Source organism: Medicago sativa, chromosome 5, assembly GCF_051527215.1.
Source record: "Medicago sativa cultivar Bolivia chromosome 5, Bolivia_mono, whole genome shotgun sequence".
Taxonomy (NCBI): Eukaryota; Viridiplantae; Streptophyta; class Magnoliopsida; order Fabales; family Fabaceae; genus Medicago; species Medicago sativa.
In genome coordinates, this window is record NC_140753.1 from 1,707,822 (window position 1) to 1,733,472 (window position 25,651).

Here is a 25,651-nt window from a genome sequence, read left to right on the forward strand (position 1 = left end):
TTACTACTTAGAATGCATATACTTCTGAGGAGTCAAACTCTTTCCTCTGTATTACTTCTCACATTTGATACAGACTATTTTCGTGTGTTTGTTTTCGCGTGCCACCGTGCGTTTATTCACAATTATCATGGCGAGAAGACATTGAGACGCGAGAAAAATAGTTTTGATGGGTATCCAAACGAACACTTATTATACTCGTTAAAGAAACCATCATGTAAGCATTATACCAGATGAAAGCAAATTTTGTTTAGTCCTTTAACAAGATATTTTCTTATCATACACTTAACAATCACACTCGTGGCATGACTTATATAAGCAGAACCAGCACTCAACATCAAGAGACATACTATGAGCAGAACCTGCACAAACTATATTGAAGCTCATCTTATTTTATGATTAAAATCCAAGAACAATGCATAATCGCAACAATAAAGCCTTGTTGATTAAAACACTCAATACAAAGTTATTCTTAGACCTCTTGTCAGGGCCTACATAGGTCATTAAACAAATAAAAAATCAAATACATCATGAAAGGCATTTACATAAGAAGACATGAACTAGCAACATTCATACTCCTATTCTCATAACTTGCATCATCAGATACAAACTTAGCAGAATAACAAATTTGACATAAAGAATAATACATAGCCATAATTGACTGACTCTAAACAGATATCAATACTAAAACATCCAAATGCATCTTCAAATCTCTAATTATCAGATTTTTCTTTTTTGGCTTGAGCAAGGTACTCTTCCATCTCATTCAGCCATAGATCAGCAAATTCGCAATTCTTCCAAGCCTCAAACCACGGCCCTCCCCGAGTATAATGGATAGCCTTAGGTGAAGTAGTTGGATCATTCTCAACAGCCCTATTATGTCCTTCAAGGAAATTCCAAACAAAAGGTACAGAACCAATTTCATCATCCTCAAGCCATTGAAACCTATGAAGGAAAGCACCAGTCTGTGAATTCACAGCATCAGGAGTAAGAACCTTGTTCTTAGGATGACCACAGTTATACAAAACCATTGAAGACCAATTCTTTCTAGGATACACAGTTTGAACAGCACCATCCATCTTTGTAGTCTCTTTTGGAGTATAATCATGTTGAACACACATAATAGCATACTTATCCTCAATCAAATCTACCAATTCCTTAATATCAGCTAAATAGAGAAAATCACAATCCACAAACATAGCCCAACCTTGATAATTTGCCAAACTAGGTGTTAAGAATCTTGTAAAAGAAAACTCAGTGCTCTCAAATTGACCTCTTTCACGCCAATAAAGACCACTTTTTCTCAGATCTGATTGCTTAATTGGTATGATCTCAACAGGAATTGAAGACCTTTTCATGATTGAATGACGACATACCTGAAATGCAATGTCTTCACGTGGATCATAACCCACAAAGATCTTGAAGGGTTTCTTTGCATTCTCATTCTCAGCAGAATCTATTCCATTACCATTACTAGTTGGTAATGGTGATTGGTTTTTACCATTGCTCAAACTCATCTCTGTAAGAAAAAAAACAACAAATTAAATCTATGCAGACACATCAAATCAAACACACCCATTTGATCATGACAGAAAAAACATAGAAAAATGTAAAAAAAAATTCACTTTTCAGAATGATCCAACTGTTTTAATAATGTGATACTTGATTAATTTCAAAGCATTGCTCAAACTCATCTCTAAAAGAACAAATCAATGGTTAATCTATGTAAACACATCAAATCAAGCACACCCATTTGATCATATAAAAAAAACAAAAGAAAAAAATGTAATTTTTTTCATTTTCTAAAATGACCCAATTGTTGTAATAATTCAAATACATCAAATCAAACACACCCATTTGATCATATAGAAAAAACAATGAAAAGATGTAATTTTTTTTCACTTTCCAAAATAACCCAATTGTTGAAATAATTCAAAGCATCAAATCAAACACACCCATTTGATCATATACAAAAAACAGTGAAAAAAATGTAATATTTACAGTTTTCAGAATGACCCAGTTGTTGTAATAATGTGATAATTGATTAATTTCAAAACATTACCTTATACATCAAAGAAAACAAAAATAAAGAATGAAAACCCAATCGAATGAAATGTGAAAGGAAGAGAGATAATTACCAGAAAGAAAGAAAGGAGGGGACAAGTGTGGTTGGACTTGTTTGGAAAAAGAGAGGATATTTAGAAGAGAAAGAGAGAGAGGGAGGATTGAGCGGTAACGTGATTATTTCACACCGACAGTGGAGGGAGGGAGGGAGGGTTATATATTGTTCACACAAATAATACTGTATCGAGTAAATCTAGGGATTGTGATTGATTTGATGCAATTGGTATGAATCGTGAAGATTGACGCGTAGTATATTGCAATACCAATAGCTGGATTATAGAATATGCTATATTCACCAATCATCTACCTAACCCATTGTTTTACTCTTATACCAGCTATTATTATAATTATAAAGAGGAAAAAAAAACATGATTAAGGCATTAAATTGGTTTATCTTTTTAATTGGATTGATCGTCATGTGACAAAAACATAAAACAATGACGTAATTGAAAAACTTTTGACAAAGACAAAGATTAATTTGAAATATTAATAAAATCAAAAATTGATTTGTGGTAATAAAGACAATCACCAATAGAGTGGTTTACTAAAAAAAATACACTTTTCAATTTTAGTGAATAACAAATGAATATGATATACCTCCTCAAATGTCAATTGTAAGCAAATAAGCAAATTTTTATTTATTGGGTCTTGTTAACGAGTGCCCCCGGGGCACTCTTTAAGCGATCCAAAATAAGCAATTATTCTTTAAAAAGTCAAATATTTCAATTTCCAAGGCATTGATTACATGCATTTTCATAACATACTTACTATTTATGGTCCTTAAAGAGTGCCCCGGGAGCATTAGTTAACATTTTCCTTATTTTTTAGGTTCGTTGAATAAATTATGCATGTGCATACATTATTTATTGAATATGAATACTTTGGAGTAGATAGTGGACACCGCAAGTCAGTCAACAATTTGATTTGCGTGCTTATAAATTTAATGAATAAGGACTTGTCAATCTTGTGATGAAAGTGTTGTGAATTCGAACAAAATCATAGTCATAAACTTATATATTTACCTCATTCCAAGAGGACTAACATGACTCTCACAATATTTATTACTAAATCAACCATTTGGATTTAAAAGATTAAAAACTTGGGGAAAAAAGAGAGATTAATTTATATACACTGTCAGTGTGTAATATTTTTTACAAACACATCCAACGAAATGTTGCAACATCATTTAGTGATAACATATAGTTGAATTGATGTATACAACTTTTTATATTGCCGGTGTACATAGATTAAACTCAAAATCCTTAAAAAAAATAGATTAAACTCAAAAGAACAATCGACTGGATTCAATATCCTTTAAAAAAAATAGATCGAATTTAATACAGATGTGTTTTTGTTTGTTACAATACAGATGTGATTTTTTTAATAACACATGGGTTTTATTTAGCAAAAAGAATACCCAAATGAAGCCTTCAGGGGTTCATTTAGCCAAAATGTTGACATTAAAATGTCTTATACTTAGAATAAAAATTTGCAAGTCTATTTCAAAACTCAAAAGAATTAAAAGAACACAATACATGTATTATACCAAATCAATTATACATATTCTCACATCAAATTCCCTCATATAAGATGAGTAGTGACGAACACGAATGCATTCCAATATATTCTTTGGAACTTAATCCTACTGCCCTACCAACTGATAAGTTTCAATTGACAAATGAGCATGATCAAGCTCAAAAAACATCTTAGAAACGCATTTTCGTTTGTCGCACTCATCTTATACGAAGGAATTCGATGTGAGAATCTATATAGTTGATTCGGCAGAATACATGTTGTGTTCTCTTCATTCTTGCGAGTTTTGAAAGAGACTTGCAAACATTTACACTAAGTATAACATACTTCAATGCCAACATTCTCAGCAAACTACCATGAATTAACTTAATTCCAACAAAATAAAGACACTACATAATAATACTAACTAAACATCTTCATCTGGACGAATCAAACTCTTGGAATATCTTCAGATGATCTGAACAACAAAGCATCCATCTCGATCGTCGGAAACATGTTGTGCTGACCAAATATCGAGAACATGTTCCTCATGTCGTCGTCGTTCGTGACCATCATCCGGTTGAGCGTCAATCTCCCGACTGAGTTGAACGATGGACATTCATACCAAATGTCCTCCACCCTCCTTGTGTCTCCGTGGTTGAGTCGTTGGTTGATTTCATCTGGTTGATTCTTCAAATCTTTTAACGTGAAATCGTCCCGAACCATGAACAAATTGGGCTTTCCACCGTTGAAGCATACTTTAGTGCTGAACATTTTGTTCGGATCTACTACATAATTGTCCATTGCTTTCAGATCTACACCATAAGAAATTAATAACAATCAATGAAAATCTCATTCAAACATTTCATCAAACACTTGGAGTGCAAATTATACATAAAGCCTAAAACTAAAACATAAACATTCAAGCATCTAAACATTTGAGCAACTTAAATCCAGTCTAACAAGGATTCATAATACTTAACATGTAAACATTGAACCATTTCTTACTAAGAAAAATCAAAATTTAAATAAACCCTAAAACTAACATTATAAAAAAAACACCATATACAAACTAAATTGTATGTTAATAGCATAAGGATTACTTACTTGTGATTTTGTTGAAGAAATTTGGATGAATTTCGTGAAAATGAGATTGAGTGATTTTGGTAGAGATTTTGAGAATTTAAAAAATTGAGAGAGTATACAAAACTGTTGTTGCTTTCTGCCATTTGTACCAAAATCGCAACGGTAGTTAACTATAACTACAGGTGGGAAATAAGAGAGAACAGTAGTTAACTACCGCCGGTTTTATCCTATTGGTAGTTAACTACCGTTGGGGGTATTTGTGTCATTTCAATATGTGAAAAAAGAAATTTCAACAATATTGGACTCAATGCTTAGTCAAGTAGTGGGCCACACCCATCGAGCAATACAACCTAGGGTACAATTGTTGACCAACTTTGCGTCTGATTCAAGAAAAAGCTTTTAAAACCCTAACCCCTAATCTCTTCCAACCCTTCCCTCATCGGCACCACCAACTCTCTTCCTCGAAGAGACACCGATGTGTCACCGGCCCAACGACACACCTCAGGAAATTAGACGAAGGATGAAACATAATTAAACATGGAGTCTATCAGTACACGAAGCGGGAAGCGTCATAAGAGTATCAAAATCACAGATGCAAAAGCCGGTGAAGAAGAAGATATATTCTACAACAAGTTACCAGAATCACTTGTTACTCACATTCTCTCTTTCCTTCCAACTAAAGACGTTGTTCACACTTCTGTCTTATCTAAGAGATGGGAACGCCGTTGGACTTCCCTCACCAAACTCTCTTTACACGATCATTATGATTCTTCTCCTTCTCCCTCATCAACTCCCAAGTGGCAAATATATCATATAAGAAGAAAGAAGGACATTACAGACCTTATAGACTTTGTCAACAAAGCACTTATTCTTATGATGGTTTAACCATGGATAACTTTTCTCTTTTCCTCTATCACAAGTACTATTTATCCCTTCTAAATGCATGGTTCTCTAACATCTTCAATCAAATACGAGTTAAAACTCTTTGAATCCATTCACATTTTCAACTCTCAATGTCCGGTCTTGTATGTCATTCTCTTTTCAAAAACTCTATGTTAGTTGAAGAATTAGAATTGCTCATTGATTTGATTTCCACCATCAAAGTTCCCATCATGCCCATGACAATTAAATAATTGGAATTCCTCACTCATTCAGTTTCTCTCCACCCCCATCAAATTTATTCGTTTCAAAAACCTGAAACTTCTCAAATTGTATGGAATCAACTATAAAAATGACTCACCCAAATCCCCTTGCTCTATTCTGCTTCGTTTCCCACTCCTAACAAAATTCGAGGCCAAAAATTGTGCTTGGTTTCGTAAAGAATCTGATATATATCTTTATAATTGCACCACTACTTCAAAGCATTTTCATTCAACATGACATTTGAGCGTCTTATGAGGATATCAACTTCTCTTGTATCTCTTTCTGTGATCTTTTGCATTTGAAAGAAATAACTTACCGTTGGTTTTGGTAGACCACAAGACATTTTAATACGGTCCTCATGCCATGCTTCTCCTAAATTTGTTTTACATGTGGGCGATTATATGTTAGATTGCTTGGTTATTAGAATTCTCAACCAACTCAGCCATGCAAAGTCTATCCAATTCGAGGCAGGGGCGGATCTGGAACCACTCAATTACTAAGAGAGATCATAAACCACTCAATTTCAGTTTCAATCTAAATGTTTCAGAGCAAAATGGTGGTGAAATTATCTTTTGACTGTGTCAGTGTCCAAACGGAAAAAAAAAGAGTAAGGCCGTGTTGGGAGAGGAAAACGATAAAACTTGGCTTAGAGGAGAGGTGAGGGTGAGAGAAATCTAATAGAAAATTGAGAAGATAGAAAGAAATGTGTTTGGTGTGTGTTTTGGAATTTGTAAGGAAAATGTAGGGTGTTGATAGTATTGGGCTGGCTGAGTGTGTTTTTGATTAAAAATAGATAATTTTTAAAAAAATTGGGCTGGGCTGGGCTGGACAGGTGTGGCTATTGCCACTCCCTGCCTTAAGCAGATCCGCCCCTGATTCGAGGTATCAAAGGTAAGCATACCATTTAGCCTCTTTTTAACAATGAATCTTTGATGTTGTCTAATCTTGAATACTTTATAATTTGGTTGCTATGCTTTATAATAAATTGAATTATAGAAAATTAAATAAATAAATTAGTTTTATAATAATATAAATAATAAACCATTAGTTAAATTATATATAATAAATAAATAATCTTTTTAATATTTAAAATTTAAGCATAACGGCCTCATTGTCATCGGGCCATCAATTTTAATTTAGTTTAGAATAACTTATTAGAATTTATGTTAAATATTTTCATATGATTAAATAATGTTTAAATAATTGATTTATAAATTTTGAATAAACTCTTATAAGAATATGCGTTTTCAAAAAAGAATATTCCTTAAAGCCAAAATAAATCTATAAAATCCGTCACTTAAGAGCAAAGTAGAGCACATGAATCGACTTATGCCCAAAATGCTTAGTAAAAATCTTGTATTGTTGGGCAAGGGGAAATAAACATTATTAATTTTATTTTTGAGAAAAATATAAAACTGAAATATAAATGTGATACTATATTAAAGAATATTTCACGGTGAATGATATGCTTCTCCGCCAATGTGCCACCACACACAACCCACAACAAGCAATGCTACGCGTATATGGGAAAATATACGTAGAATTTTCTCATACTTTCTCTCGATACTTGATAGTATTGAAACTATAAACCATAAGATTTTTCAGTCTAGTAAAAATTTATTCATACAAAAGGAAAATCACAAGGAACAAGGTCCAAATATAAAAAGTGTAGAATAAAAAGATGCTACTAAACAAAATAATCTACCTCATAGTGTTGATGTCTAAAACACCAATCCAAATAGGGTTGTTCTGTGTAGGAATATGTTCTTCGATAATCAGCAATTACAAAAGGTAGAACGAGTTCTGGCATTTTATTACCATCTCCTTTATACACTCTATATTTGTGACATGGAAGATCAATGACATACACATAATTTTTTTCATAACCCCACAATTATGGGTTGCTCAATGCATAATACTTCCTCCCGGGAGCATAGAATAATGCAATGCAAGGTCACCCAAAGTTCTTAACTTTACAAAATCCATGGTTGAAAAGTCTATCTTGTACGCATCAAATACTTCCTTGGACATAAAATTGAGCACTAAAAGATGTCCATCACAACTAACCAACCTTACGTGTGAATAAGGAGTAAAAGTTACACTAGGAGTACTATTTAGTTCCAAAAAACTTATATTTGCATAACTCAAGCTGAGAATTCCTATGTTGGCCTGTCAGTGACAACATATATGGTATTATGGAAAACAACAAAGTCAACAACCTTTTCTGAGATTTATAGACATACAAATTGTCAGAATTTCTACATAAAACCACTAAGATAAATTCCTTTGAACCTCTAGCAAAAGCAAGTAACACGCGGCAAGCAAAACAAGAGAAATCGACTTCAAAAGTTGAGTTAATGATTTTCCTCTTTTTTCTTCTAGGCGTCAAGCAAACGGAAGCGCTCATGCTCTTGCAAGGGCAGCTTTATCACATGCTTCACGCAATATTTTTGATGTAATTCCAAGTTGTATTGCTACTATTATTATTAATGAAATGCCATAAGTTTTGTTTATGTCAAAAAAAAACTATGAATTTTTATCAAAATACTTGAGATTTTTAGTTGAGCGTATGAAATTGTAAATCTAACCATACAATTTGATAAAACTCATAGATAAAAGGAAATATAGGCAACTTGAAGCATTTCACTCATGGGAGCCTTCCAAGTTCTGTATTCAACCTCAAACTCACTCAATTTGTTCCTAAACATCACCCGAAGATTACCCTAACATGCAAACACTAATTTTCACATAATCCATCTAATTGCAACAATATAATATAAAAATCCAAATTGAACATAGAACCGAATAACTGAATTATTCTTGAACAAACTTAATTAGAATCAAATGTTTTTATATGAAAAAAAATGTCTCTAAAAACTTCACTGAATAATTGATGAATCGAGAAAATGCTTGGCTGTATGGTCGTGCAACTAAGCAACCGAACAACGATTTGACATATAGGTCAATAGGACAATTACGTTATATGGTCGTGTCATGTGTGGCCATGAGAGAGAGAGAGAGAGAGAGAGAGAGAGAGAGAGAGAGAGAGAGAGAGAGAGAGAGATTTGAATCCTATGATAGGAAAGATTTTTGTAAATTGTGTTAGCGCTGGGAAATATTTAATGTCTTCATCAAACCCACCCCCATAACTGTCACTCATGTTTTATGCATATTCATCCTCCATATATACATGAGCATGCATCACAAAATTAAGTATATTTAAGTAACTCCATGTTAAAGAAAAATTATTTCTTCTTGTCATGATGAAATATCCACCAGAAGACCCTTGATAAGCAAATCTGAAGAAGTTATTTAACATCTTTGAGTGATAAACTTTTTGGTGAGCTAAGCTGATGAAGGAAAAAGATTTCTTAGGAATTGAAGACATTTGGACAAGTAATGGTTCTTAGGATGACATGAAATTCCTCCCATAAATTTTATGAAATTGCCACCAATTCTTGCACACATTACCAAATTGAAAGAGGTCTTCAAAGTCTAGCATTTTAGAAATGATATCCAACAAATCCCAAGAAAGTTGACAGTCTGCGGCTATCTTCATTTTTTTTCCCATTGTATCACAACAAATGAAATTGTTATGTGTTATGGAGATTCTCTTGGGTGAATTTCATGTGGGTGGATCCCAAATAAAGTGGTGATAACCACATGGATTTCACCCCGTAGAAGAGTAAGTGTTAGAAAGAGTGTTAAAAAGAAAATATTTCTAACATTTATCTTAGCAAACGATAGAAATAAATAAGCGCACCAAAATGCTCATCCAAACTAAGTAATACTAGTATGTTATGTATATGTCAATACAAGAAAAACAACAGTCAATAACATATTACACCATAAAACTTCTAACACCACATTACACAATGTCGAAAAATCAGAGGCACGTAACAATTAACAACATACTGAAAAGCTATGGCAAACTAAGTAAAACAAGTTTGTGCCTATCAAAACTAGAAAAACAGCCACCAATAAGCTCTATTACACTATACAACTCCAAATCAATACATTTCCATGTGTTCTCATGTTAGAAAATATAGTGTGGGAGCTAGTGGTGGAGTGTTTAGTAGTAATATGGGACAACATAAAACACATTAGTAATTAATTAGCTCATTGTAGGAGGAGGATGGAGTGTGGTGAAACCCTTAATGTTATTGACATTGCATCTCAAAGGCTTGAATATAATTGTCCTTCATAATATATTGAAATAATTAGTTTTTCATCCCCATGCTCTTTTCCATCATGAAAAATCATGATGTTAACATAACCTCTATTTTCTTCTAATCAAGGCAGTGATCATTGTTTCCAAAGGATTGTTGACAGTGCATGAACCCATAACCCCTATTTTAATAGCAACTATCAGTTTGTTACAAGAAATATATTTCTATCATAAATGTATATAAATTAAAGTTATCAAAATATGTGAGTAAAATAATAATAAATAAATCATTTCTCAAAAAAATTAATCATAAATAATAAAATAAAAACCACTAACCAGAATCATGAGCTTGTTGTTCATCATCCACTGGAATTGGAAGTCTGATGCGATAACGCTTCATGTAGGCGTTGAATCCTAAGATTAAATGTTTATGCCCTTTAAGTACCTCATTCACCCTTTGTTTGAACTATTGAACTGGAAATATGATGATTTGATGATCATTCATGCAGGTCTTGAAATCATTTATGTCTTTCATAAATTCATCATAGTTTCCCCTCTTATCCTCATGAAACATATGTTTAACTTCCTCAAGAAACCCAGTTTCATATTCCTTTGCCATGGAGGCTGATTTGCTCAGTTGAATTGCTTGTGAGTGAAGAAAAAGCTATCTTAATCCTAAATTCAGGTGGGAAGATTGTGTTGTTGTTGTACTTATAAGTAAAGGATGACCAGTAAAGGCTAACCCTATTTTTGATGTAAGCAAAACTAGACTGGTAAAACCGATGAAAATACTCGGGTTTTGGGGAGAATTTCACTCATATATGATCAATCACTATTCTAAAAACCCATCGTTATTAATGGGTATGGATACATGTATCGTTAAGTCCGCATTCGTATTCAAGAAAAACAAGTAGTTAAAATATCAATTTATTTCATCATTTATTCATTAAACTACTTGCTATATGTCTCTGATGAATTTTATATGCGGGTAAGAGTTTTTTGTTTACATCCCTAATATTAGCAAGTTACCAAATGATTAAAAACTTTGAAATAAGAAAAAAAGATTGAATTTTTCTTTGTTAGAAAATAAATTGTATTAAAGAGTTTAATATATTCCTTCAAAAAAAATATACTTAACCAATGAAAATAGGACACATCAATTAAAATTTTAAAATTAAAAATCTTGTCTCGTCTCTCTCGATCAAGTTTAACCATTTTTTCCAGCGTTCCATTACACCACGATATGCAACTGGTTCAAGTATCTGGTCATAAAAAATCACATGATCTTAGTTTTTAGGGATTGGGTTTGATCCGATGGGTCTCGTCGTCGTCGCCATCCAAAAACACCATTTATCAGTAAGGAACAAAAAAAAATCTGATGTAGAGAAGAAAGAAAAGGATATTAGACGGCATGGTGGTGCAATGAATGTTGAGAGTGGAGTGCTGAATAATAGCAGAGATTGATGAAGTTGGAAATTTGTATTAAAAAAATAATTTGAAATCGGAACGTGTGGGTTTGTGAGTCTGGAAGCAAAAACCATTGATAAAGAGATACTCCCTCCGGTCACTATTATAAGCAAATTTTGACTTTTTAGGTTCATTCAATAAATGATGTATGTGGTCTACAATATAGACCACATACATCAATAAATGAAAACAATATTCAAACATGGAGTCCGACAGAAGACGAAGTGGAATGTGCAGTAAGAATGCCCGAATAGCAAATGCTGTTGAAGAAGACGACATTTTCGACAACAAGTTACCCGAATCGATAATAATTCACCTTCTCTCTTTTCTCCCAACCAAAGACGCAGTTCGCACTTCTATCTTATCTAAGAGGTGGGAACACTGCTGGACTTCCCTCTCCAAATTCTCCTTACATGATGATCATCAAGATGATTTAACCATTAATCAATTTGTTAGGCTTCATAGAAGGCGGAATTTTGTTAGGTTTGTTGATAGAGCTCTTATTCTTACTGATGGTATAATCATGGACAACTTTTCTCTTCTCCTCTTTGGAAGGTATGAAACATCACTTCTAGATACATGGTTCTCTAACATCTTCAATCGAAGACGAGTTAAAACTCTTCGAATCCGTTCACATTATCAACTCTCAATGTCTGGTCTTGTATCTCATTCTCTTTTCAAAAACTCCATGTTAGTTGAAGAATTAGAATTGCTCACTGATTTATTTTCCACCATCAAAGTTCCCATCATGCACATGACAATTAAAGAATCGGAATTCCTCACTCATTTAGTTTCTCTCTATGATGTTCCCACCCCCGCCAAATCTATTCGTTTTGAAAACCTGAAACTTCTCAAATTGTGTGGAATCAACTTTAAAAATGATTCACCCAATTACCCTCGCTCTATTCTGCTTAGTTTCCCACTCCTAACAAAATTTGAGGCCAAAAACTGTGCTTGGTTTCGTAAAGAATCTGCTGTCTTCATAATTGCACCTCTACTTTAAAGCATTTTCATTCAACATGACATTCGCGCGCCTCATGAGGATCTCAACTACTCTTGTATCTCTTTCTGTGATCTTTTGCATTTGAAAGAAATAACTTACCGTGGTTTTGGTAGACCACAAGACATTTTAATACGGTCCTCATGCCATGCTTCTCCTAAATTTATTTTACATGTGGGGGGGGATATTATATGACAGATCGCTTCATTTTTAGAATCCTCAACGAATTCAGTCATGCAAAGTCTATCCAATTTGAGGCATCAAAGGTAAGCATACCATTTAGCCTTTTTAACAACGAATATCTTTGATGATGTCAAATCTTGAATACTGGATAATTTGGTTGCTATCGATTAGATTATTGGTCGGTTAATAGTGTAGTACAGATAAATATATTTTTATCAAATACATGTTCCCAAATATGTAGCATATGTATGCTCAAGGGTATCTAATTTTGATCCTTCTGTTGCAATACAAATTAGTTTTGTTGTGTCATCTATTCCAGGTTGATTTGATGCTACCAGAACATCTATGTGTATTTTCAATGTTGACACGTTTGGAGGTTGGCTTAGTTAGTGTTGATAATCTCTTAGTCTTACTACAAAAGACACCGGTTCTCAAGACACTAGTTCTCAAGGTTAGTAATTACTTGTATTTGAATAATACATTACTCTGGCTGCACTATATTCTTAATACATTTTTCATATCATACAAACACTTAACAAGGTCTTGAACCGTCTTACTGTTTTTTCTCTAACTTCTTTGCTCTTTAAGAGTCTTATTCGGCCTTCCTTTAATGTTTCATATTCAGGGAATACGTAAATTTGGGGAAGAGTGTCTAAGTTCTGCTGTTGTGCCCGAATGTTTGGCTTCTCTCTATGTCGTGAAATTTGAAGAAGTTAATGGAGACGATCATGAGCTATTTTTGGCTAAATTTTTTATGAAAAATGGCATGATCTTGGAGAGGATGTGTTTCTCCCTTGCTAGTCAACTCCTGGGCAAATACAAAGCTGTGGAAAAATTTAAGAAGTTGTACTCATTTCATAATTTTAATTAGGCTGTTGTTGAATTTAAGGAGAACTAGAAGGTAGATTTTCATTTTTGTAAGTTCTAATGGGCAATTGAAATTTGACTAGAAGGTAGATTTTCAGTTTTGAAATTTGATACTTCTTAGTTCATGAATTTATATTTTCTGCATTAGCTTTTGAGCTTTTTGTGTTGATAGTTTCTCACATGTCAGGATGTCACCACTATTTTCTCAAAATCACGTTTACATACTAAATTCATTGTTTACTCAAGAAATGGTGTTATGTTGTCTCATGCGTCAAAAATATGAGTAGCCATTACATCTAACAGAAAGTAGAATCAAGTAAACATTAGAGACTTAAACTGATTTACGGAGGAAATATTCATTGAGGTTTGAATGTTTTCTTTTCTTATCGTTACCAAATGTTAGTATCGTTAATTTTTATGTTGAAGGTAAGGATCAAACTATTCACCTCCTTTTCACTCAGAAAGAAAAAAAAAAAATGGTAGGACACATGAACTGAAAACCTGCTAGATGTTAAAACAGGAACAGGCGAACAGCTAAGGGTGTTGTTACCTTAAGAGTTCAAGTTTGCACGAAAATGTTTACTAGGATGTTGCAATCGTTGTGATTTGGATCATGTTAATCTTCCACCATTTCTCACTATCATTTTTAAAATGATTATTAGAGTTAGATATTAAAATGTCACAGGCTTGTTGAGTTCTGAAACTAAGTATAAGAATGTATACCACATAACACACTCATTTGCATGCCTTCATATATAGTGGTCCCTAATATTTGAAAAGAAAACATGTCAAGGAATATAGCTACCTGTTTAGCATGTTTGTGTCTTCTGATAAAATATTTATGTGAACAAATCCAAATGCCTTCAGCCATCATTATACTAATATTCCTTATATTTTTGTGATAAAAATATGTGTCTAAACAGAAAGCTCACAAGTATTTGAGCTTTCTATTTAGAAACAAATATTTATACACATAATTTGTGTCTAAATATAAAGCTCAAATATTTGTGACCAACTAAGTATTTTCCTTCCCCTGTAAAAAATGTATTTTCCTTGAACTAAAATAGGTTTGATATTTTGTTTGAAAATGACAAATGAATTTTATTTAACACAAATCAAACAAGTTTTCTTGCAATACTTGTTTGGACAAAATCACAAATATAAATGATTTGGGCACAAACGTATACGTATGCATATCAACTTAATTATCTTAAAAATATATATTGTTTAATTCATTTATCGTTTAACTTTTTCAATTATGTGTGTGTCCAATAAAAACGATTTGTAATTGTGACCAAGCAAGTCTTTACAATAGATTTTAAGGGTTCATTTAACTAAACACAATTGATATACATGCCCTATCATGGATGTAAATGCATATCCATAGATGTAGATAGTATGATATTCATCTCCGCCTCATTGGATAAATATGATATACATGCCCTCTCTATATCGGCGTGCATATCTGTTTTGTAGATAATATATGGATTTCGAGGTATCCACGTGTATATTCAGATATCCCTGGATAACTTTTTTTTTTTTTTTTATAAAATGACTTTTGTTAATATTTTTTAATAGAGTAAATTACACTCCCCTCCCCGCTAAGATGTTTGAATTACACTCCCCTCCCCTCTTATGTTAAAATATACACTCCCCTCCCCTCTTATTCAAAACATACTAGAAAACTTTTCACTCCCCTCCCCTAAGAGAAGTTTGAATTACATTCCCCTCCCCTCTTATGTTAAAATCTACACTTTACTCCCTCGATATTTTTTTATTTCTAATAATCTAGCAAAAAAAAATCGCTATTTTTTACGGGTCTATTTTAATATAATAAAAAATTGAATATATATTTTTCGCTATTTTTTATTCACAATTTCATTAACATGTAAGTTTAAACCCTGTTATAAAATATGAAACAACCCAAAATAAAATTAAAATATGTGAAAAATTACTAAAGGCAATAAAACATGGTTATTTAAAAGTTAATTTTATACTCTAAATTATAAAATCAATAGCAAAATATTTAAATTTAATTATAATTGACATTTAAATTATAAAGAAATGAATTATTTTTTCTTAAATGGTGCTTCAAAATTAATATATATCATAAAAATATTTATTTATGTTAAAATAGATTAAAGTGTAGTGCATATTTAATTACTAAGGAAGGAGGTTGTAATTCAAGCATCTTACAAGGGAGGGGAGTATAAATTTTACTTTACAAGGGATGAGAGTGTATATTTTAACATAAGGGGGGAGAGGAGTGTAATTCAAGCATCTTTGAAGGGATGGGAGTGTAATTTACTCTTTTTAATAATTACCTAAAATTCTACAACAAAAGTTACATTCCTTTTCTTCTTTTTACCAAAATATATTAATGAGCTATGCTATATGTCACGAGACATATGGTCCCGAATGTTTCACGAAATGTTGTTTGCCAGTTATCACATGCATTTCTTCAAGTTTAAGTTATACTGTTCAATTCCTAAAGATATCCTAAAATAATACTCCACCACCGCTCACAAATATCATCTCATATTTTTTTCTAAATTTGACATAAGTAGTACTCCACCAGTCAGAGCTGAGTCACTTGGTACTTTATTCCAAAATGGACAGGTGTTAAAACACACCCAACAATGAATGTTGAAGAATAGGTGGAAGCTGGTGTGAAGAATTGTTGAAGGAAAAAGAGTGATAAAAGAGAAGATACCAATGGAAGAGAAAAAAACATGTGAAAGGGAAAGATACATAGAAAACGCAAGTGACAGTGCAATATTTAGAAACATACACGCTCGCGATGCTTTCGGGATAGTAGTGTTCGGGATGTTTAGCATTTTTCTATATTAATATTTATACATTACAATAACAATAATCATACATAATAATATCCATACATTTCATTTCATTCATTTCAAACAAAAAAAAAAGTTAATAACATTTAACGAAAACAAAGTTTCTTGATTCAAAAAATATATATAAATAAAGAGAAATATTATTAGTTTTTTAAAGGAGAACTAAAGTGTAATATTAGGTTTTTTTTTTATGAAATTAAAAGTGTAATAAAACAAAGCAATACGACCCCAATGAGATAGGAAAACCCGTTACAAGATATGACTGAGATCACTAACTAACTTTGCATCTCAAACCCTAACCCTTCTCACTCATCAACCCTAACTTCCTCTCCCACTCTTCCTCGCCACCGCTCGGAACGCCTCAATGTCACCGTCCCCAACACACCTTAGAAAGAAAACAATCAAACATGGGGTTATGTTTATCTAAAACCGCATTCAGCACACAAAATGGAAAGCGTCGCAAAATCATCGCAAGTACAAATGCAGGTGATCAAGAAGAAGACATTTTCGACAAGTTACCTGAATTAGTGATAACTCAGATTCTCTCATTTCTCCCAACCAAAGAAGCTGTTCGCACTTCTATCTTGTGTAAGAGATGGAAAAACCGCTGGACTTCCCTCACCAAACTCTCCTTACACGACGATTCCTCTTCTTCAACATCCAAGCAACAATTTATTAGGTTTGTTAGCAGAGCACTTCTTCTTACAGATGGTTTAACCTGTAGGAATTTTATTGTTTAATTATTTATTTTAAAGTATTATTACTATTTTCAGTAATATTTTTATTAATTAGTATAATTAGTTTCCTTTGGACTAAGTCATATAACTGACTACCTACACATTTATAGCCTAGTCAATGTACACGTTACAGTTTCCTTCTTCAATCCTAAATAATAGTCTTACGGTTATGCTTATATTAATTAATTGTAACGTGAACATGTATCAAGGAGAGGCATATAAATTGGTAGCAGAACACTATGGGGAATGGGGTTGCAGTTTATCATCTTATATACAATTGAAAGAAACTATATAAGTATAAACATTTTTTTGTAACAAACTAAGTTCCCTTAAGCATCCAAGAGTTGTTCATGTGCCCTCGCTAGTTCATATGCAGTGTTAGTGAGAAGTGGCTGTTGTATCCTGGAGAGCACTAGCTTTGGGACCAACTGCATCAGGTGATTGACCTGTGGTGGCGAAATGCTCTTAAGCCCAGTGCATTTGCACGCCTCAGCCAAAATTTGATAAGTTCCTCTATTCTGTACTTTATTTTATTATAAGTTAATTTGTTTGTGCTATTATTTCTTTTGATTTATTAGTTTATAATAATTCTATGTCCTATTTTTCCAACAATCTTAAGAGCATTTTTTGTTGGCATAGAATTATTATTGTAAATCCTAATTGTCACAAATCCTTTTCTATTTGTTTAATGTTGTGAATGAGAATTTGTTGACTGCGGCATGTTGCAATGTTTTTGATTATTATGATTATCGTAATTCTAACCTATGATGCATGAGTCTATAACTATTGCATCAGTAAGCAGGTACTGAAAGTGGCAGGGTTTTGTTCCTCTAGTTCTTATGATTGATCGAGAGTTTGGTGAACTTGATTTTGCAGAAAATGGAGAATAAATTCTGAGCCATATATTTCTCTCAGGTTCTATCTATTTTGCTTCATTTATCATTATTAAATACGATTTACTTTGTGCTAGCTATAAATGATGTATATCTATATGATATTGTGTTCAAATTTAAGCTGATAAGAATTATTGGCTACGTGTATTCTTGGTGCAATTCTAGTGCTAGGTTTACCTGTGAATATGGTATATGCTTTATTTGATAATAATTGAATTTATACGAGACTTGATTGTTTTTTCAGCTTTTATAATTTATACAATGAAACTGAAACATGTGCACTTATTGGATGGTTAATTAATCTAGATGATACTAGTCCAAGTTTCTGATCTTGAGATTTATTTGAATAACACTTGCATATAACCTATTTTGTTCATTATGTGAATATCATATTGAAATTGCTTGTTCATGGTTTTAAGAGGTGAGCATGGACAATTTCTTTAGCCAAAACTTCCACGAGAATAATTAAGCTTGAAATTATTTTTCTCTTTAAATTAAATTTTGGTTATGCACCCGGTGGTGAATTTCTTACATGCTTGAATAAGTGAAATCTCCTTTTTACATGTGTGTGTCATTTATTCTCAATAAGAGAATTTACTTTTGATCGATGTGCAATTCTCAAAATGTGGGGGTTTTATGTGAAGTTGTTTTGTATTTAGTGACATTACTTGATTTGTCCATGCTCACTATTGGTCAGTATCTTCAACTTTGTGATTAACAACTACTACAAAGCATGCCATGTTTTAATGCTTTTGAGATTGGATTATTGTTTTGGAAAAATTCCTATTGTTGAATATGAACAATTATTTGGAAATAATTTTAAGCTTTTCGTTTGGTATAATTTTTCATTCTCATTATACATGCTTAATTATTCTAACTCTACTTTGATGATTACTATCCTTTGTGGAATATTATATAAACATGAAAGGTTTTGTGACATTAATCAAGAAATGAGTTTGGAAAATGTGTGATCAACCCATACTTGATATGCATGCTATATATGTATAGAATTTTTATATTGTTGTGAAGTATTTATTTTTGTGCCAAAATATTAGCACATATTTCATGAAGAAACTTTTAAAAATTGAAAATTCTCAGTATAAATATTTGCGATATGCATGACAATATATACTCTTAGTATAAACTTGGTTTTTGTGAAACCAAGTTGATTTGTGTATCCATGAGAATATATATTTGAGAAATTTATTTGATTGTGAAATATTATTTAATTATATTATTGAGAAACTTGTGAAGATATATGATATGCATGAGTGAAATGATGAGTGCAATAGAGGTGTTATGTTGTCGCTTAAAATTAATTTAAGTAGACCTGAATATACTCTAGAACTCTTGATAAACTCATGAGATATATATTGAGATACACCTTAAAATATTGGTGACATGTTACATATTATCCATTGTATTAGAATAATACAATGATGTTTGATTTATCTATGTGTGGATTTATTTTCTCCCATGTGGGGGACTCGTCACTTGAAAAATAATTCAAGCAGACTTGAATAAAATCCACACAAGGATTTATATTTACCTAATGTGGTGGTGTTGTCGCTTGGAAGCATTTCCTAGTAGACCTGTATAATAAATCTAAATGTAGATTTAATTTTCTCCTATGTGGGGGTGTTGTTGCTTAGAATCTAATTAAGCAAACCTATGATAATATATCATAGATGATGATATGGTAATATATATGAGATACTAACTGAGAGACGTCTTAGTTAATGTATAATTTGTGATGCATCAGTATATTGAAAAATATTTATACATCGAAGGGGGATGGATTATGTCCAATACAAAAATTGAGAGTGATGGTAACCCAACATAGATTGTGAAAATTCGCAAGGCTATGTTCATATGGGTAAGAACAAGTTGCTTGTCAATTTGATGAGACACTATCCATTTTATTTTTTAAAGTTCATCCCTATGGTGTAGGATAGTGTATACTACAGCGTTGTAGGTTGAGTTCATGCTCTTAATAAATCTATAGCTCATGCATTTGAGTGGTGTGCTTGACTGTGGTGTACACTTGATAGATTTACCTATATGAGTGTTGGAGGTGGGGCCGCCTCTATGAAAGCTTGGGCAGACTTTCTAGAGCCACTCATGAAATCCAGGCACAGGTGCAAGGCCAAAATGCACCACACCGCGTTGAACAAACTTTGGACGAGAGATCAATGTGAGTGATGAGGTCACTGATTCACATACGGAATGAGGTTCATAGAGGTTATAATCTCACCGACATTCTAGTGGATCAAATTTCATTTGCTCTATGTGCTAGTTCATAGTCCAAAAGACACTAGTGCTTATGCATTGATTTTTCACGCTCTTGGAAACACGTAAAACTTTAAAATAAATAATTGTGGGGGATTGTAGGAATTTTATTGTTTAATTATTTATTTTAAAGTATTATTACTATTTTCAGTAATATTTTTATTAATTAGTATAATTAGTTTCCTTTGGACTAAGTCATATAACTGACTACCTACACATTTATAGCCTAGTCAATGTACACGTTACAGTTTCCTTCTTCAATCCTAAATAATAGTCTTACGGTTATGCTTATATTAATTAATTGTAACGTGAACATGTATCAAGGAGAGGCATATAAATTGGTAGCAGAACACTATGGGGAATGGGGTTGCAGTTTATCATCTTATATACAATTGAAAGAAACTATATAAGTATAAACATTTTTTTGTAACAAACTAAGTTCCCTTAAGCATCCAAGAGTTGTTCATGTGCCCTCGCTAGTTCATATGCAGTGTTAGTGAGAAGTGGCTGTTGTATCCTGGAGAGCACTAGCTTTGGGACCAACTGCATCAGGTGATTGACCTGTGGTGGCGAAATGCTCTTAAGCCCAGTGCATTTGCACGCCTCAGCCAAAATTTGATAAGTTCCTCTATTCTGTACTTTATTTTATTATAAGTTAATTTGTTTGTGCTATTATTTCTTTTGATTTATTAGTTTATAATAATTCTATGTCCTATTTTTCCAACATAACCATGGATCATTTTTCTCTTTTCCTCACTCGTAAGTATGAATGGTCGCTTCTAGATTCATGGTTTTCTAACATCTTCAATAGAAGAGTTAAAAATCTTCAAATCCATTCAAATTTTGAACTTGTTCTTGCTTCTCGTTCTTTTCAAAAACTTCCTGCTATTAGAACAATTGGAATTGCTAGCTAAATCGATTTCCCTTATCAATATTCCAATGTCAATTGAAGAATTGGAATTGCTCACTAACTCGATTTCCATTGACGATGTTCTCATGTCAATTGAAGAATCGGAATTGCTTCATAATTCGATTTCCCTCCATAATGCTCCTGCCTTATCTATTCCTTTTCGAAAACTGAGAGTTCTCAAGTTGCGTGGAATCAACTTTATCACTGACACACCCACCACCCCTCGATGTATTCACCTTAGATTCCCACTCCTAACAAAATTTGAGGCCAAAAACTGCTCTTGGTTTGTTGAAGAAACTGTTGTCTTTGTAATTGCGCCTCTACTTCAAAGCATTTCGATCAAACATTACGTTGGTGTGCCTTATAAATATGTCAGATCATTTATCTATTTCACTAGTTCATTGCATCTGAACAAGTTCAGTTATCGTGGTTCTGATATACCACAATCCATTTTAATAACATCACCATGCCAAGCTTCTGCTAAAATTATTTTACATGAAAACAAAAATTATGAAAGTTATATGTCAGATTCCTCCGCTTTTTCGCTTCTCAGACAATTCAGTCATGCGAAGTCTATCAAATTCGAGGTATCAAAGGTAAGTATATTGTTTAGCTTTTTCCCATGTTTTGGGTATAGTCCTATTTGTTCTCATAAAAATCATTTTTGAGAGATAGCATTATGAAAAATTGAGGGCTTTTTATAATGTTAAATCTCTAACAATGAACATGGTGTTTTTCCCAAAATGATCCAAGAAGCTTTTAGAGCTCTTGATATCTTTGTCTGAGCAATGCACCTGCCTCTAAGTTATATCCTTGAAAATAAAATCATTCTAGAGCACCATATTCTATCCAGTACTATACAGCAACGAAAGTGAATTTCCAACTACTATTTAGTGTTAAGATGTTGCTAATGTTATGAGCTAGCCAAGAATTCACATCATCATATATATATATATATATATATATATATATATATATATATATATATATATATATATATATATATATATATATATATATATATATATATATATATTTCTACAAATTACTTTTTCCCAAATTTGTGGCATGTTTATTCATAAGCTTGTTCTCAAGGGAGATCTAAGTTTAATCCTTCTGTTGCAATACAAATCAGATTTCTTTGTAATTTCCAGGTTTTGAAGCAACCACAAAAACTATGTGTATTTCCATTGTTGACCCGTTTGGAGGTTGGCTTTGTTTCCATTGATATTCTCTTAGCCTTACTTCAAAAGACACCGGTTCTCAAGACACTAGTTCTCAAGGTTAGTAATTTTACTTGTATCTTTTAAACACACTGCATTATATTCATAATACAAGTTGCATGCCATACAAAGTCTTTGTAGGGTTCTGTTTGTGACTACTTACCAGTTTTTTTTTATCTAATTTAGTTTCTCTTTAAGAGTCTTATTTCAACTTTGTTTGATGTTTAATCATTACATCAGGGAATACGTAAATTTGCCGAACAACATCTTAATTCTGCTGTTGTGCCTGATTGTTTCGCATCTCTCCGTGTTGTGAAGTTTGAAGAAGTTAACAGAGACAAGCATGAGCTATTTTTAGCTAAATTTTTTATCAAAAATGGTATGGTCTTGGAGAGGATGTGTTTTTCCCTTGATAGTCAGAGCTGGCTGGAAAAATATCATGCTATGAAAGAATTTAAGGAGAAGCTGAAGAAGTTGTGCTTATTTAATAATTTCCCTATTGCCAGTCTTGAATTTTCATAGGCTATAGAAGTAAGCGGTATTATACTATGCTAGAATTTGTGTGTGAGTCCACCTAGACACTTTTCTTTCACTAAATAGAAACAACAAACAATATGAAACCCTACTGTCTACTAAAGCAATTTGGGGAGTTAACATTGATTAGTTTTTATATTTCATGAGGATATTGATTTGTATATTGGTGAAAGTTAAACTAATGTATTGTAAATAATTTAGTAATACGGGCGATAGTGATTACAGAGAAGAAATGCATGATACGAAGCAATTAGGCTTAAGTGGTTAATGAATTCCACTATGGATGAATTGTTGAGGAGAACTTAAGTTCGATTCCTGGTTGAAACAATTCTTGGTGAGACTTTACTTATCTCCTAACCGAACTCTAGATTATCAGGGCCCCTTTTTTCCTGAGAACTAAAGGGTTAACACAAAAAAATAAAAAATGAATAACGCTTAACGTTAAAACCTGTTAGAAGTGTTGGATGAATATTGGACTTAAGCTATTGGACCTTGATATTTCTAAGCTACTAGTCTAGTCCATTAGGTTTTACTATATATTTTCTTGTAACATTTATTATGTTATGTCATCATTATTATTGGAAACCCTAGCCATTCCTTTGTTAGTCTCTTTGAAACCCTATATTGTTAACATGGTATCAAGAGCGTGGTTCGATACGCCTTGAACCACTTATCCCTTCTGCTATTGAGTTTCCAAAAAGTTTCAAAATGTTATGTGATCGATTTGGTTAAATTATTGAGTTTCCAAAAAGTTTCAAAATGTTATGTGATCGATTTGGTTAAATTTGATGGTCTTTTGAATTTTCTTTTGTTGGTTGTTTCCCTTATTGTCTTGAAGAAATCGATTGAAAAAGTGTTTGTGTTGGCGCGTTTGTATCAGTCTTTAACTCGTTGGGTTCCATGTTCAATTTGTGATTTGTTCGTTTCTTCATTCTTTGTGCATCATGTCTCATGTTGTTCGTTGACTTTGGGCGGTGTTTGAACTCTGAACAATGTTTTTCATTGGCCGTTGAACAAGGGTTGTTACTTGTTACCAAATTTTTATTTATTTGAGAGATGGTGTTGGCATGATGCGGTTGTGGTTCTTATTGGCATTTGAAGACCACTTTGCAATTGGTGGTCAAAATTAACTTTTGACACTTAAAGGAAATGATATTTTTTTTCGGCACTGATTGTTTTTTTTTTGTTGTTCTTCGACTTTTGTGTTCAGTTTGCATTGGTTTTTAGATTTTGTTTGGTATTTTGATTTCTTATTTTTATTGTTTCTTTTTTTGATTGATTCTCTCTTTGTTGGTTCTCTATCTTTGGCCTTTCCTCTATTTGTTTGGTTTGGTTTCTTTTTTTTTTTTTGGCTGTTTTTTCTTTTCTTTTTTATCGTCTCTCTATTGATTCTTCAGTTTGTTTGGTTCTCTCTTTGTTGATTCTTCTGTTTGTTTGATTGGTCCTCTCGCTATTGGTTTCTTTTGTTTGATTGCCCCTCTCTATTGGTTTTTCTTATTTGACTATTTGTTGATTCTTCTGTTTGATTGTCTACCTCATTATTTGGTTATTCTCTTTGATTGTTTCTTAAATTTTTTAGACTTGGTCTTCATACGTTGTTAGATTGGAATCTCACTAATGAGACGAATTGGTAACCTCCATTGAAAATGGTCTATTTTCTTTGGTGGTATTGTTCTTGTTCTCTAGAAGGATAGAAATACCCTAATCTTTTCCCATGAATCGAGCCTCACACTTGATTGGTGGCTTTACATATCTAACCAAAAAGTGAGCTCTATTATATTCACCACCCTTCTGAATATGTAGACCATGCTATTAACGAAAGCCAAGTGCATCTGGAACCTCCTCTTGAAGACGTTTATAAAATGGAATATGCTACTTGTCGCGAGAAAACTAACCACGACAAATTCACGACCCTTTATTTGCTGATTTTGCTGATTTCCTTCCTTGATTACGTCACATGCTTTCCCTTGAATTCCGGGCCTGGAGAAATTTGATTGGCTGAAGCTTTTCTCGGGATGATATCGGGACAAAGCTGGTCGGGATGAATAGCAGTGCTCAAAATTAATGTAGATGACTTGGATGATTCATCAAAGGCTTATTCGTGACTACGTGGCAAATTCATCAAAGGCTTCTGAATGTAATTGAGCTCGTGGTGGACTTATTCGTGACTACGTGGCAAATTCATCAAAGGCTTCTACTACAATATGAACAACATAATTTTTATTTGTGCTTAAATACATGCTCTCATCAATGGTAGTGGCGAATATTATTACTATTTTTATCCAAAATGGCTATATGTTAGTAAATAATCGACTAACTGATACCATTGTTGATATCTGTCGGGCACAAACAATACTTTTATCCAATATGAAGGTAACAGATCTTTGTATGTGGATACCGATTGACATCTCATTTCAAAGACTTGTATTAGATTGAGATTTTATGAGAATTTGTTGACAATAGAAGAAATTTCTAAGTTTTTTTTAAGACTAGGTAGAAATGTATTGACTTTTAAGATTTTCTTTAAATAAATTTTAAAATTTTTTGCTCTGTTCAATTTGACATGTTAACTTTGATCTGATGTATTAAACAATAACTTCAACATTGCATATGTGGAGATGTGTATTCCAAACACTTTAATTTCATCACATTAATAGGTTTTA

General features: G+C 32.6%; 3 protein-coding genes and 2 pseudogenes across 3 annotated transcripts; 3 read left to right on the plus strand and 2 right to left on the minus strand.

Moving 5' to 3' along the window:
* Positions 1 to 417: 417 nt before the first annotated feature.
* On the minus strand, positions 418 to 2,235 carry CDI (Nucleotide-diphospho-sugar transferases superfamily protein). Its single transcript, XM_085712254.1, has 2 exons — positions 2,136 to 2,235; positions 418 to 1,516 (listed from the first exon to the last, which is right to left on the minus strand). Exon 2 carries the CDS (start codon positions 1,512 to 1,514, stop codon positions 711 to 713), a length of 804 nt encoding a protein of 267 aa, XP_085568380.1. The 5' UTR covers positions 1,515 to 1,516; positions 2,136 to 2,235; the 3' UTR covers positions 418 to 710.
* Positions 2,236 to 4,083: 1,848 nt separating this feature from the next.
* Positions 4,084 to 4,437, minus strand: LOC146918996 (uncharacterized). Its single transcript, XM_085710582.1, has one exon. The coding sequence runs from the start codon at positions 4,435 to 4,437 to the stop codon at positions 4,084 to 4,086; it is 354 nt and encodes a 117-aa protein (XP_085566708.1).
* An 819-nt stretch (positions 4,438 to 5,256) lies between these two features.
* Positions 5,257 to 6,362, plus strand: LOC146918997 (uncharacterized; annotated as a pseudogene).
* Positions 6,363 to 11,699: 5,337 nt separating this feature from the next.
* On the plus strand, positions 11,700 to 13,551 carry LOC146918998 (F-box/LRR-repeat protein At4g14096-like; annotated as a pseudogene).
* A 7,735-nt stretch (positions 13,552 to 21,286) lies between these two features.
* LOC146918999 (uncharacterized) lies at positions 21,287 to 23,131 on the plus strand. Its single transcript, XM_085712239.1, has 3 exons — positions 21,287 to 21,827; positions 22,386 to 22,514; positions 22,695 to 23,131. The coding sequence occupies exons 1-3, from the start codon at positions 21,318 to 21,320 to the stop codon at positions 22,974 to 22,976; spliced, it is 921 nt and encodes a 306-aa protein (XP_085568365.1). The 5' UTR covers positions 21,287 to 21,317; the 3' UTR covers positions 22,977 to 23,131.
* The last annotated feature ends 2,520 nt before the right edge of the window (positions 23,132 to 25,651 follow it).